The following is an 11457-nucleotide window of genomic DNA, read 5'->3' as shown; positions in this document are numbered from 1 at the left end:
ATAATAGGGAAAATGCCACATGGTATCATGTTATAGTTTCTACAGACTGAGTTTTAGCAATCAGAAATACACATATCAATTTGACGAAGAATACTGCTGAGTAGAATGATGGATCAGTTAGTACATATACTATTAGTATCATAGAACAGTGTGACTCAAACTTTTTCAGAAAAAGAGCAGTGACCTGAAAACCACCTACAGTACTGTCCAAAACCTAAAAACAATTGACCTCTCTATTATTCCTTACAGTGGTCCGTCGAAGTAGGTTGATTGAAAGACTCTAAATTGCCCATAGGTGTGAATGTGAGTGTGAATCGTTGTTTGTTTGAATGTACAATGCGATGGGCTGGCGACCAGTTCAGGGTGTATCTCGCCCGAAGATAGCTGGGATAGGCTCCAGCACGCCTGCGACCCTAGTGAGGAGAAGCGGAACGGAAGATGAATGAATGAATGAATGAATGAATGAATGAATGGTCTGTCGGAAACAGTCATGGTTTGGCCATGGCAGTTAGACAATTTGGATATTTAACCTAAATTTCCAATAAGGTGATAAAGGTAGAAAAAGACTCCTGAACACAATCTGTAATAATAAAAAAACAAAACAATATTGTCTTATCTTTATGATTCATCAGTGTACATCAACTATGCTGAAATTATCTAAGGCATCAATTATTTTAAAGTTTGAGGCGGTCTGAAGTGAAATGCCAAAATGAATCGACTCACTCACAGTGATATAGAGCAATGGTGGTGACACGGTCTAACGTTTAATATTTTTAATTGAGTCATTCCAGTCTCCATGCAATTAAGCAAAAATAGTGCTCCAGGATGTGGTGTAATACTGGTCGAGGGGTAGATTGGTCATCTTGCATCTCTTCAGTCCAGTCAAAGTGACCAGTTACTCCTCACTCTGTGTCATCTTTGTAAATTTCCCCACTGTACAACTGTAAGGGATTGCCATTTCGATGTTCTTTGCTATCCAAGATCCAGGGAAGCATTATATGGATGACCTTGGAATGATTTGGTTTATTTGATGATTTGACATAAATCACTAGCTTGATCAACAAACAGGAGATCAAATTTAGGTATCACACAATGTGGATAGGTCAGTGCTAGCGCTTCAAGTGTGCCTGGCAGCTCGCATGATCACACGACTGATTCGAGCCCGCACCTGCAAGGCGTCACGTAACTCCCTTTCTGGCTAACTCCGTCCATGGGTTCAGAGTTATCCTGATTACGCTCACACAAAGCGAGATGCGTTTCTCCTGAGCATGCCACACACTGCTGCGTAATGGAATAATAACACTCCTCGGGCAAGTGACAGTCTGGAAACTGAACAATGTGCACACACAATTAGGTCATTTTCATGCCGTGATGGAGCAAGTATTTGTGAAAGGGAATCCTACGCCTGGTCCTTTGGAGGACAAAGACCAGCAAACGGAGGAGGCAAGGCAGTTCAAATGACAACTGATGCACATGACTTGATTAATGTAATTTCCCAGGGCTTCTGTGTAGTTTTGTTTTTTCTTCCAACTAATAGCCCAGAGTGAACAGGAAAAAGTAAAAGTGTTGTTTGTGTTTATGGGAAAATGTGGCCATTATTGTTTGTGTTTAAAGGGGATGATTGTCTGTGGCTTGACTCACAATTTTGTGCCGACAGTCACGTCAACATTGTTTGATTTGGAGTGCGACCCAGGAAAAATAATTGTGTTATGTTGCCAACCTCTGTTGCTGACAAATGATTTCCTCTCATCATTGAATTTGGATTGGTTGCCATTTCCTCACACATCATGTACAGTAAAAAGGATGATCAGCTTTCCTGGCAAAACATTTGTCAAAACATGGACATTTTCGGGAATGTTCATGAAGCCTTAAAACAAACATTTATGTGGTTTCTTGAACCATAGAAACTTCTACTTGTCTCAAAGTAGGAGCTGTCCGTACAACATTGTAAACCCAGATTGTATTGAACTCAAACAGACGGGTATATATAATTTAAATTGTTCTAATTTGTTGAGAATACTTGAATTTGTTGAACTTTTCCATGGGCTTTATTATTGGAATTGTGATTTTAAGTCAAATCAATAGTTTTTACTCAAACCAACTGATTTTGTATTTCTAATTTGCCAATATTGTGAAATTTGGGTACATTTGACTTTTTCACTGCTTGTGTTTGAGCTCAAACGATGCAGTACATTGGTCCGCCAAAAATCTAGTTTAAGCCAGTTTTGCCAGAGTGGCATCGATCGATGAGATCAGATTTTGAACTCTGTGAGACAAAGTTCAATGTTATACATTCCTGTAAATTCTACAGTTTTTTTACCACATACTTTACAGTGAAATACTTTAAAGTGATAATACAGTAATTAACTACAGTTTCCACTGCACCACTGCACATTTTGGCTGACATCCCACAGAGAGTTACTGTATTTTGCATGCAGCAGAATTGTGAAGCTGTGTGCTCCCAGCATACGTTGCACCGTAAAATGTTGAAAATTGCTGTAATAAAGACGTTAATCCTTAATGTTCATGAACGATAAGCATTAACGTAACATTGATCATGTGTGTTTATGTTACCCGTAGTCCGTTGAATGGGTGTCTTATTTACCTCTCGTGTTACATTTATGTTGCACTTTTTTCATGAAACCCAGACTGTGGGTTGTGTGCAATAGAGCGACATCCCGGTCAGTTCTGCTCATTAGTAAGTGAAGCTGAGATGAAGCGTCATCTGGTGATTTATCAACTGCATTACATACAAGTGTGTAATTCCCTGAGATTGCTCAATTTGGCCTACTTCTGCAAACCAAAATACCTTCCCTTTTCCTTGTGTGATTCATCAGCACCACAATATATAAAAACATTGATTTGTGTAACTGTTTGGTGGCCAATCCAGGTTTCAGGGTCTAATTTGCCTGTCACCCATAGACAGCTGGGATAGGCTCCAAGTCACCTGCAAAGCTAAACAGTATAAGTGGTAGAAGATGGATGGATGGTCTGGAGCACTCAGGTGTAATGCAAAAGCCAAGGAGCCAAGACCACAGATGATCAGCAACAATCTTAGAGAAGCAACTACACAGTAGTTGCCAATTAGTATAGCAATTCAGAGACCAGCCTTCCAAGAATTATTGATGAGTGGAAAACACTGGCAGTATTTGGAACTACTCAATAATAATAATAATAATACTCAAGATATAGTAAAAACAACAACAACAAAGAGTTAGACTTTCAAGACTTACATTTTCACGCTGACGATAGTACAAATAGAAAAATATTACACAGCAACGGCTTGTTTGGAAGGGACGAAGTCTCATCCTCTCTTCTTCCTAAAATAGCATGGCCTAGGTTTCCTATTATAGAGAGCTTTGAACGGACAATACAGAGATGTGTGGTCATGGTCGTGCCAGGTGACACCTTGGGCAAAAACCAAACATCAGCCCCAACACCTCATAGCAATGATCAAGCACGTACTGTGGCAAAGAATTTTGCTTGATTTTGAAACCGCAGGATCTTGGCACCTTGCTGTCTAACCTCTACAATTTTCCTGAAATTATGTCATGCAATAGGACAATGAGCCCAAGCACCTCAACAAATCTACAATGAATGGGTGAAGATGAAATGAATCAAATACTGGACCTCAACTAGGGTTGGGCATTGTTAAGAACCTCACGATTTGATTTCGATTCTTTAGGTTGCAATTGAATTGGATTCAATATTGATTTAAATGCTCCAATATCGATTTTGTAAGAAGTAGATATACACAAATATTTATGTGTACATTTTGACATTTTGAAATATTTATTTTTGATGCCATGTAAACATATGCCGTATGTCACGTAACATTTTTAAAGCAATAAAACATCTGTAAATAAAAATGTGTACATAACTTATTTGTGCACATGGAGTACAAAAGTCAAAAACATGACGGTTGTGCATAAACACTGAAAGGCTAAAGTGCATGTAAACTTTAATAATGTTACTGCCTCTTGGAAATCGTAATGAAAATAAAAAATGTGCACAATAATTGCTTATTTGCGAGTATGGAGTACAAAGGTAAACACGTGAAGACAGCTCTCCATTGAAAAAGTACAACCCCAATTCCAATGAAGTTGGGACATTGTGTTAAAGTGTCAAAATCTGATCTCATCTCACTCTGCCAAAACTGGCTTAAACTAGATTTGTGGTGGACCAATGTACCTGCAACGTTTGAGCTCAAACACATTATTACAATAAGATAAGCAGTGAAGAAGTCAAATTTACCCAAATTTCACAATATTGGCAAATTAGAAATACAAAATCAGTTGGTTTGAGAAAAAACTATTGATTTGACTTAAAAACTCAATTCCAATAAGAAAGCACATGAAAAAGTTCAGTTTAATCAGAATAAACAAGTATTGTCAACAAATTAGATACATTTAAATTATATATACACGTCTCTTTGAGTTCAATACAATCTGTGGAAAACCAACATTGAATGCCCGTGACCGTCGATCCCTCAGCCGGCACTGCATCAAAAACCGACATCAATGTGTAAAGGATATATCACCACATGGGCTCAGGAACACTTCAGAAAACCAATGTCAGTAAATACAATTCAGCGCTACATCCGTAAGTGCAACTTGAAACTCTACTAAGCACAGCAAAAGCCATTTATCAACAAGACGTCGCCGGCTTCGCTGGGCCCGAGCTCATCTAAGATGGACTGATGCAAAGTGGAAAAATGTTCTGTGGTCAGACAAGTCCACATTTCAAATTGTTTTTGGAATTTGGGGACGTCGTGTCCTCCGGGCCAAAGAGGAAAAGAACCATCCGGACTGTTATGGACGCAAAGTTCAAAAGCCAGCATCTGTGATGGTATGGGGCTGTGTTCGTGCCAATGGCATGGGTAACTTACACATCTGTGAAGGCACCATTAATGCTAAAAGGTACATACAGGTTTTGTAGAAACATATGCTGCCATCCAAGCAACGCCTTTTTCATGGAAGCCCCTGCTTATTTCAGCAAGACAATGCCAAACCACATTCTGCATGTGTTACAACGGCGTGGCTTCGTAGTAAAAGAGTGCGGGTACTAGACTGGCCTGCCTGCATTCCAGACCTGTCTCCCATTGAAAATGTGCAACAACGGAGACCCCGGACTGTTGAACAGCTGAAGCAGTACATAAAGCAAGAATGGGAAAGAATTCCACCTACAAAGCTTCAACAATTAGTACCTTCAGTTCCCAACCATTTATTGAATGTTGTTAAAAGAAAAGGTTATGTAACACAACCTGTCCCATCTTTTTTGGAACGTGTTGCAGCCATAAAATTCTAAGTAAATGATTATTTGCTAAAAACAATAAAGTTTATCAGTTTGAACATTAAATATTTTGTCTTTGTAGTGTATTCAATTAAATATAGGTTGAACATGATTTGCGAATCATTGTATTCTGTTATTATTTATGTTTAACACAACGTCCCAACTTCATTGGAACTGGGGTTGTAGTTTTGGCCCTCCGTATTCCACATATATTGATGTCTGATAATTAATGTTAACATACCATGTTTGCGGCATTGTGACAATTGCTGGTACTTTCTCCGTCAAACCCCATTCATTTATTGCCTCTGTGTAGAATCTGTTGTAGGGCTCTAGTCTACAGAACAATTCAAACTAATTCCCACTTGTCAGAAATGAAATTAAGTGAGTTTCATACATGCCAACGTACGGGTCAGTCGCTCTTTCTACAGACTTAAATGATTCCAAAGCCGATGTCTAAACCCTGTGTTCAGCTTCGGGACGGCGACTTCTGACAGTGTTTTCATGTTGGTGTTTTGTGTATCGTGGTTCGAGTGTCTTTTGTCCATTTCCTGTGTTCCGAATTTACAGAGGTATCCAAAATGACACCAAACGTCAGATTTAAAAGTAGAGGTCGCATCTCTTTACGCTGCTGCTGCCACGACTGCTTGGGTCGCCATTTTGTTGTTGTTTGGTTGAGTGCGTCTTCCGTCCGTAATTCGCAAAAACACAAAGCGGCTTTCAGTGGTCAGGAGGTGAATCGATTCAGAGGATTTGCTGAATTGATATTGTATTGCGGTGGGGAAGTTTTGCAATGCATTGATGAATTGATATTTTTACACACCCCTAACCTCAACCCAATTCAAATGCTGTGGCGATGCCTTTAAAAAGAGAAATGTGCATTGTGAACTGAAGCAACATTATCGAGAGGAGTGGACCAAAACTCTGTCGGCTGTTCCACAAGCTATTGTGTCTCCTACTGTATTCAGTCATAAAACTTCAGTAACACAAATACTTGCACACACGCAGATACATTTTAATCCCCCCATGAATTATTGCTAATTGTCCTTGGGTCCCTTGAAGTGGGATCTATAAATCAAAGTCATTCTTATTAATTATATTAAATTCAAATCAAAATGACAAACATATGGCCATGTGTATGTCAGAAATATAATTTATTAATCCAAAATACTTTACACTTATTACAATCATGTGAGCCACTGTGAATATTACCATTAGTGCCCCTATTTTACTGTCTCCAGTAGTATTCCAGATCTTAAGAAGTAACATTTATTGTGTTACAGTAAAACAGAAGAAAACACATAATCACAAGTGGAAGACAAGCAGCACTCTGTCTAAAGACACGGCAACAACAAAACTTACACTGTGATTGAATCGTAAACTAGCTTTCAAGTATCAGGTTGCAGTCACTGAGGTCTTTCATTTTACAATAACTTATACATTCTCCTTTAATAAATAAACACAGCCATAGACGTATCTAAAATTACATACAAAAGTCTGCTTACGTAGAATTTCTATCATAAATAGAATAAATAATAACAAATAAATAAATAAATAGTTCAAATGAATCCAAAACCCCATTAGAGCTCAGTAGTCCTTTCTTTCAAAATGACTGTAGGGTTGATGTCACCACTGCGTGAGGGGGACGTGCTTGAGTTAATGACGACGGAGCCTGTATCTTCGATGTCAGGCACGCGAAATGATGCCACTGGACAGGGTCCCCGCACATTATCGCACACAAGCTTCTGCAGAGATGCTGTATTGACAATGTCGAATCCAACGCTTCCTCCAAAGGTGCTGGGCTTCCAGTATTCTGGAGAGCAGATGGGGTTGCCCATCAAGCCCTTGAGTGAGAAAGGGGCCCCCATCTCCACCATGGTCTCCCCAAAGATGGCATCGGGTCTGGGTTTTTCCACAAGTAGGCCTGGGTAGAACTCCACAGCGTCGACATCTCCGTACATGTCTTCTAGCACAGCTGCCATTTCTTTTTCCCCTGAATGAGGAGGAAGGAGGAAATGAGTGAGTTTGTAGTTTTCATCAATCTGGTTTATCTAGGAATATCTGCCTTATTTATAGACTGGATACCTAGATCTATAAAAGGGAGGGATACACCGAGGTAGCAAGGGGTGACATGCGGTTAGCATATCTGACTCAAAGTTCTCTCTGGTTACCTTCCTCCCAAGTTTCAGAAACATGCTTGTTAGGTTAATTGGGGACTCTAAAGTGCCCATAGGTTTGGATCTGAGTGTGAATGGCTGTTTGTCAAAATGTGCCCTGGATTTTACTGGCAGCAAGTCCAAAATGAACTGGGATAGGCCCCACCTCACCTGTGACCCTTGAATAGAATAAGCGGCATCAAAATGGATGGATGAAAGGGGAATACATCTTGCTTTTTATTTTGTTCCAGTCTTTCTTACAGGTGTCCACACATACTTTGTCTTACTCGTGTACCTTTTTAGTTTTCTTTTTATTCTAAAACTTCCTCTCTGAAGCAAGAAGACTTGTCTTTTTGTTTACATCTTGTTCACTGGCATGAAAATCTGTTTACACTATTCAACATGAGATGAACATCTGACTACAAACTGGTGAAAATACATTCCTAACACTTCAAAGAGGAGGTGAGTCTGTAGTGTTTTCTTGCAGCTGTGCAGCAATCCTGTCACATTTCTTAAGCTTCCTGTTGCTTTTGCAGTAACATATTAGCGTACAACAAACTGTATCAAAAGTACTCTTGGAAATGATAACCTCACCTGTCAAATCTTCAAATGACTTGTATGGAGTCATAGAGAATCTTTTCCTGTAGGCGTTCAAAGGCTGGTAACGCATTTGTCTGCTGCCCTCTATGGACTTAATAGCCACATACAGAATCGGTTCTGGGACATTCCGGCCACCAGCAACCTAAAAAAATAAAGCAGTTACAGAAAAGCTGCGATGCATAAAGTATGACCACTGTTAATCTTCAGGTAATTATTGCAAAAAAAACATACCCGCCCAGAAATCTGTTTGGTAAATGACTCCACCAGGTTGGCAATGCCATGCTCAGTCACTACAGATGTGTTGAAGACAAACTCTTTATAGTTGTAATTTTTCTCCTCGATGTGGAAGGAGTCGGGCATCAGTGGGTGCCAGTGGTACAGGGTGTTGAACTCAGATGCAATGCGGTTCTGGTACTGGAAACGCTGGCTGAACAGCAGCTCCGGGTCAAATTTAAGCTTGAAGTTATAGCCACTCAGGTGCTGCACATAATCCTCAATCACAATCTTGATGGTTTCACCTGTTGGGAAAATAATGGATTCAATTTTATAGAAGTAAACCAGCGTATTGCGATCATGATGATGGGACTCTCTACAGTGAACATTTCCTCTTTGTCAGTTAAAATCTGTTTCATAATGTGAAAGTTAAAACCCCCAATGTATGCAACAGAGTCTGAGGTAGGTGATTAGTGAAATAGAGTGCATAACTTCCACTTTTGAAAACTTCCTAGGGGAATTACATCAACAGTCTCGTGTGTCTTCTTATAACAGCTTAAAAGCGCCATACAACAGTTTTCTCTCGTCAACTCACCTATCAGAATGAGCCGCGAGGTCTGAAAGAGTCTTTCGTCATCCCAGTATGGATGGACTTGCTTCAAAACGTCGCACACTCGGTTGTGTTCCCGGAGCCAAATGGTGGCATACATCATGAGACCGGGGACGAGGCCAAAAGCTTCATGGCCCACAGCAAAGCGGTGAGAGTCGAGGACATGAGGGGGGTAGTGCATATCAACGCCCACATCCTTTACTGTTGGAGGGTACATCTCTCCATCCAGCATCTGCATTTATTTATATGGAGGTAAACGTGAGACACTTGTGTAGTCTGAAAGGGACTATAGTGTGACACAACATCTCCACATGTACCTGATGTTTAAGTTTGCCATCTTTCAAGAGCCTCAGTTTGTATTGCCTCTTCAAGCTGTCTCCATAAATGTGATTGAGGTCCACCTGGAAACATATAATATATTAATATAAAGGAAAAATTAAGTACATTAACGACTAAGGAAATTGTTGTCCTTACCCCGTGACCTTTTGCCAGGGTGAAGGCAGGACCCTTCTTCATGTCCGATTTAAAGAACTGGTGTGTAAAGTGCTGAGCGAAGAATGCAAACATGAGGCTGGTGCCCTGTGGATCGGGGATGAACTGCCTCCTCAACAGGAGCTTCTCTGCAAGAAGCTTTATATCGGGGAGCTCCTTTTTACCTGGGTGAACAATTGCAGAATGGGACCAAGTCAGTCAAAGAAGATTTACTCTTCAGTTGATTATGTTATTGTTATTATAATTTTAAAAAAATTTGCACCGTGCTTCAAAAAGGATTATTGAATGAAATGCAGACAATATGACTTTAAATGAGCAACGGCAGCCACACTTGAGCTTTAGTTTCAACTTAAAAGGGGAATCACATCTGTTAAAAGAACCTCACTTGGCCAGTTTTTGTGTGTGTGTTTTTTTTTTTTATCCACCCCCACCAAAAGCCTGCCAAGCCAGAAGAATTCTCATTTTACAAGAGTACATCCTCTGATGTAATGAGACTCAAGCACCTCTTGCTGAGTATTCAGGAATCTAAGAAAACAGGTTTCTCTGAGGCAGAGATTCAACACTCACCTACTACTCCCATTGGGGTTGGGCAATCCTGTGCCACCGGGGGGAGCGCCCTCGTATAGTACGAAAGGTTGGAATAGGCTTCCCAGTTTTTGTAATCGTAATCCGCATTGTAGGTTGGGGGGCTGTCAACCATGTGGGAGCGAGCTAGACAAAAAATGAAAGAAGAATGGCTGTTAGTCTTGCTTTATTACGATACCATCTCCCGACTCAGTGCTGAGCTCCTCAATAGACTTACATGTCAGCACATATTTCATGATGGCATCTCTGAGGAATGAGATATTGTTGATGATGTTCCAGAAGCCCTTGAAGTGGGTGAGAAGATAGTGGATTGTGTTGGGTGATGGCTTCAGGAGCACTTTTACCCGGGTGAGGAATTCCGCTGTAAAGATCCAAAAGAAAAGTTACTCACTCAACAAATAAAACACATTGATAACTCCAAGAAGATTAGATGTTTCGATGTACTCACGGGTTGTGCAATTTGGACCATAATAGCCAGTCCGTGTGCAGTCACATTCATAAGCATCAGTTCCGAGGGCTGTGCAAACACCTCTGTTCTGGCATGGCTCTGAGCAGCATAGGTTACCTGAGCAACATCACGAGTGACAGTCATTCATAAAAATCTACGGCCACACTCCAGATGCGTTGGGCATACTTGAAGCCATTCACACAGATCACCTACCTCCCTGGCACACGACACAACCAATAGACAAGACGAAAAGCGTTAAAGTGTATTTGTTCATACTCCAAAGACTTTGCGTGAACTTTTTTTTTTTTTTTTCTCTCTCGGCCGCACCGCTCTCCACCTCCACGCTGTTCTTCCGCTCTGAGTTGAACGTCCCATCCTGCCCACGGGAGCACCTTTATATGACTCCTGCCGGGTGACGTCACGTGCCATCTCACGCAACTCTCTCACACACACAAACAGAGATCGAAGTCATACTTTTTGCTTACACAAACTCAATCAATTCTTTGGCGTTGAGTCATCTTATATCGTTATATCGCCCCGCCCCCCTCACTTGTTTAATTTAAGTTTAATTGTGGAGATGAACCACAATAAGAATACATTGTTGCTTTATTATTACAGACTCGATAAAGACAAACAAGATAAAAACAAGAAGCTACAAACATACAGATAATCATAAGAAAATAAATATTTACATATTTTTCGTGTTTCTCTAAATAAATGTAAGATTTTCTTAAGTTTTTTTTTTTTTTTCGTGGAGACAACGGATTTATAGATTACAGCTTTGTGGGCAATTGTGATAGCACTTTCATAGGAGAAAAACTCTTCCAAAGAAATGTTTGACATTTCCGATTGGTGAAAAAGACCAAATAATTGCCTAAACTGCCTAAAGCCAATTTAATTCGTGCTGGAAGTGTTGTAGCGCTTCATTTTAGCAGCAGAGAAGTAGCGCGTCGCGCCCCCAAGTGGACACAGGCGGACGCACTGTTCGCAATTGGAGCGGAGCTATTCAAGCTTCCTCTGCAGAAAGTCAGCTTTTTTCTTTTTTTTTTTTGTCTCGTTGAGGA

At 40.3% G+C, this 11457-nt stretch overlaps 1 protein-coding gene across 1 annotated transcript; it reads right to left on the bottom strand.

The window, feature by feature from the left end:
* Window positions 1-6426: 6426 nt before the first annotated feature.
* On the bottom strand, window positions 6427-11083 carry ptgs2b (prostaglandin-endoperoxide synthase 2b). The gene is made up of 10 exons (XM_061778906.1): window positions 10607-11083; window positions 10394-10510; window positions 10163-10306; window positions 9928-10071; window positions 9343-9524; window positions 9186-9269; window positions 8854-9100; window positions 8277-8563; window positions 8040-8187; window positions 6427-7282 (listed from the first exon to the last, which is right to left on the bottom strand). The coding sequence occupies exons 1-10, from the start codon at window positions 10665-10667 to the stop codon at window positions 6870-6872; spliced, it is 1827 nt and encodes a 608-aa protein (XP_061634890.1). The 5' UTR covers window positions 10668-11083; the 3' UTR covers window positions 6427-6869.
* Window positions 11084-11457: the final 374 nt, after the last annotated feature.

The sequence above is a fragment of the Phyllopteryx taeniolatus genome, chromosome 7 (genome assembly GCF_024500385.1).
Source record: "Phyllopteryx taeniolatus isolate TA_2022b chromosome 7, UOR_Ptae_1.2, whole genome shotgun sequence".
NCBI classification, from domain to species: Eukaryota; Metazoa; Chordata; class Actinopteri; order Syngnathiformes; family Syngnathidae; genus Phyllopteryx; species Phyllopteryx taeniolatus.
Note: the sequence above shows the minus strand (reverse complement) of the source record. Positions and strands in the feature narration are given on the sequence as shown.

Bases quoted from the DNA above. Each gene is read 5' to 3' on its own strand.
- ptgs2b (XM_061778906.1), bottom strand. From the start codon at position 10,667: ATGAACAAATACACTTTAACGCTTTTCGTCTTGTCTATTGGTTGTGTC. The intron at 8,564-8,853 runs GTGAGTTGACGA...TTTTCCCAACAG, and splicing joins CTCGCGGCTCATTCTGATAG to GTGAAACCATCAAGATTGTG. The intron at 8,188-8,276 runs GTATGTTTTTTT...TTATTTTTTTAG, and splicing joins CCAAACAGATTTCTGGGCGG to GTTGCTGGTGGCCGGAATGT.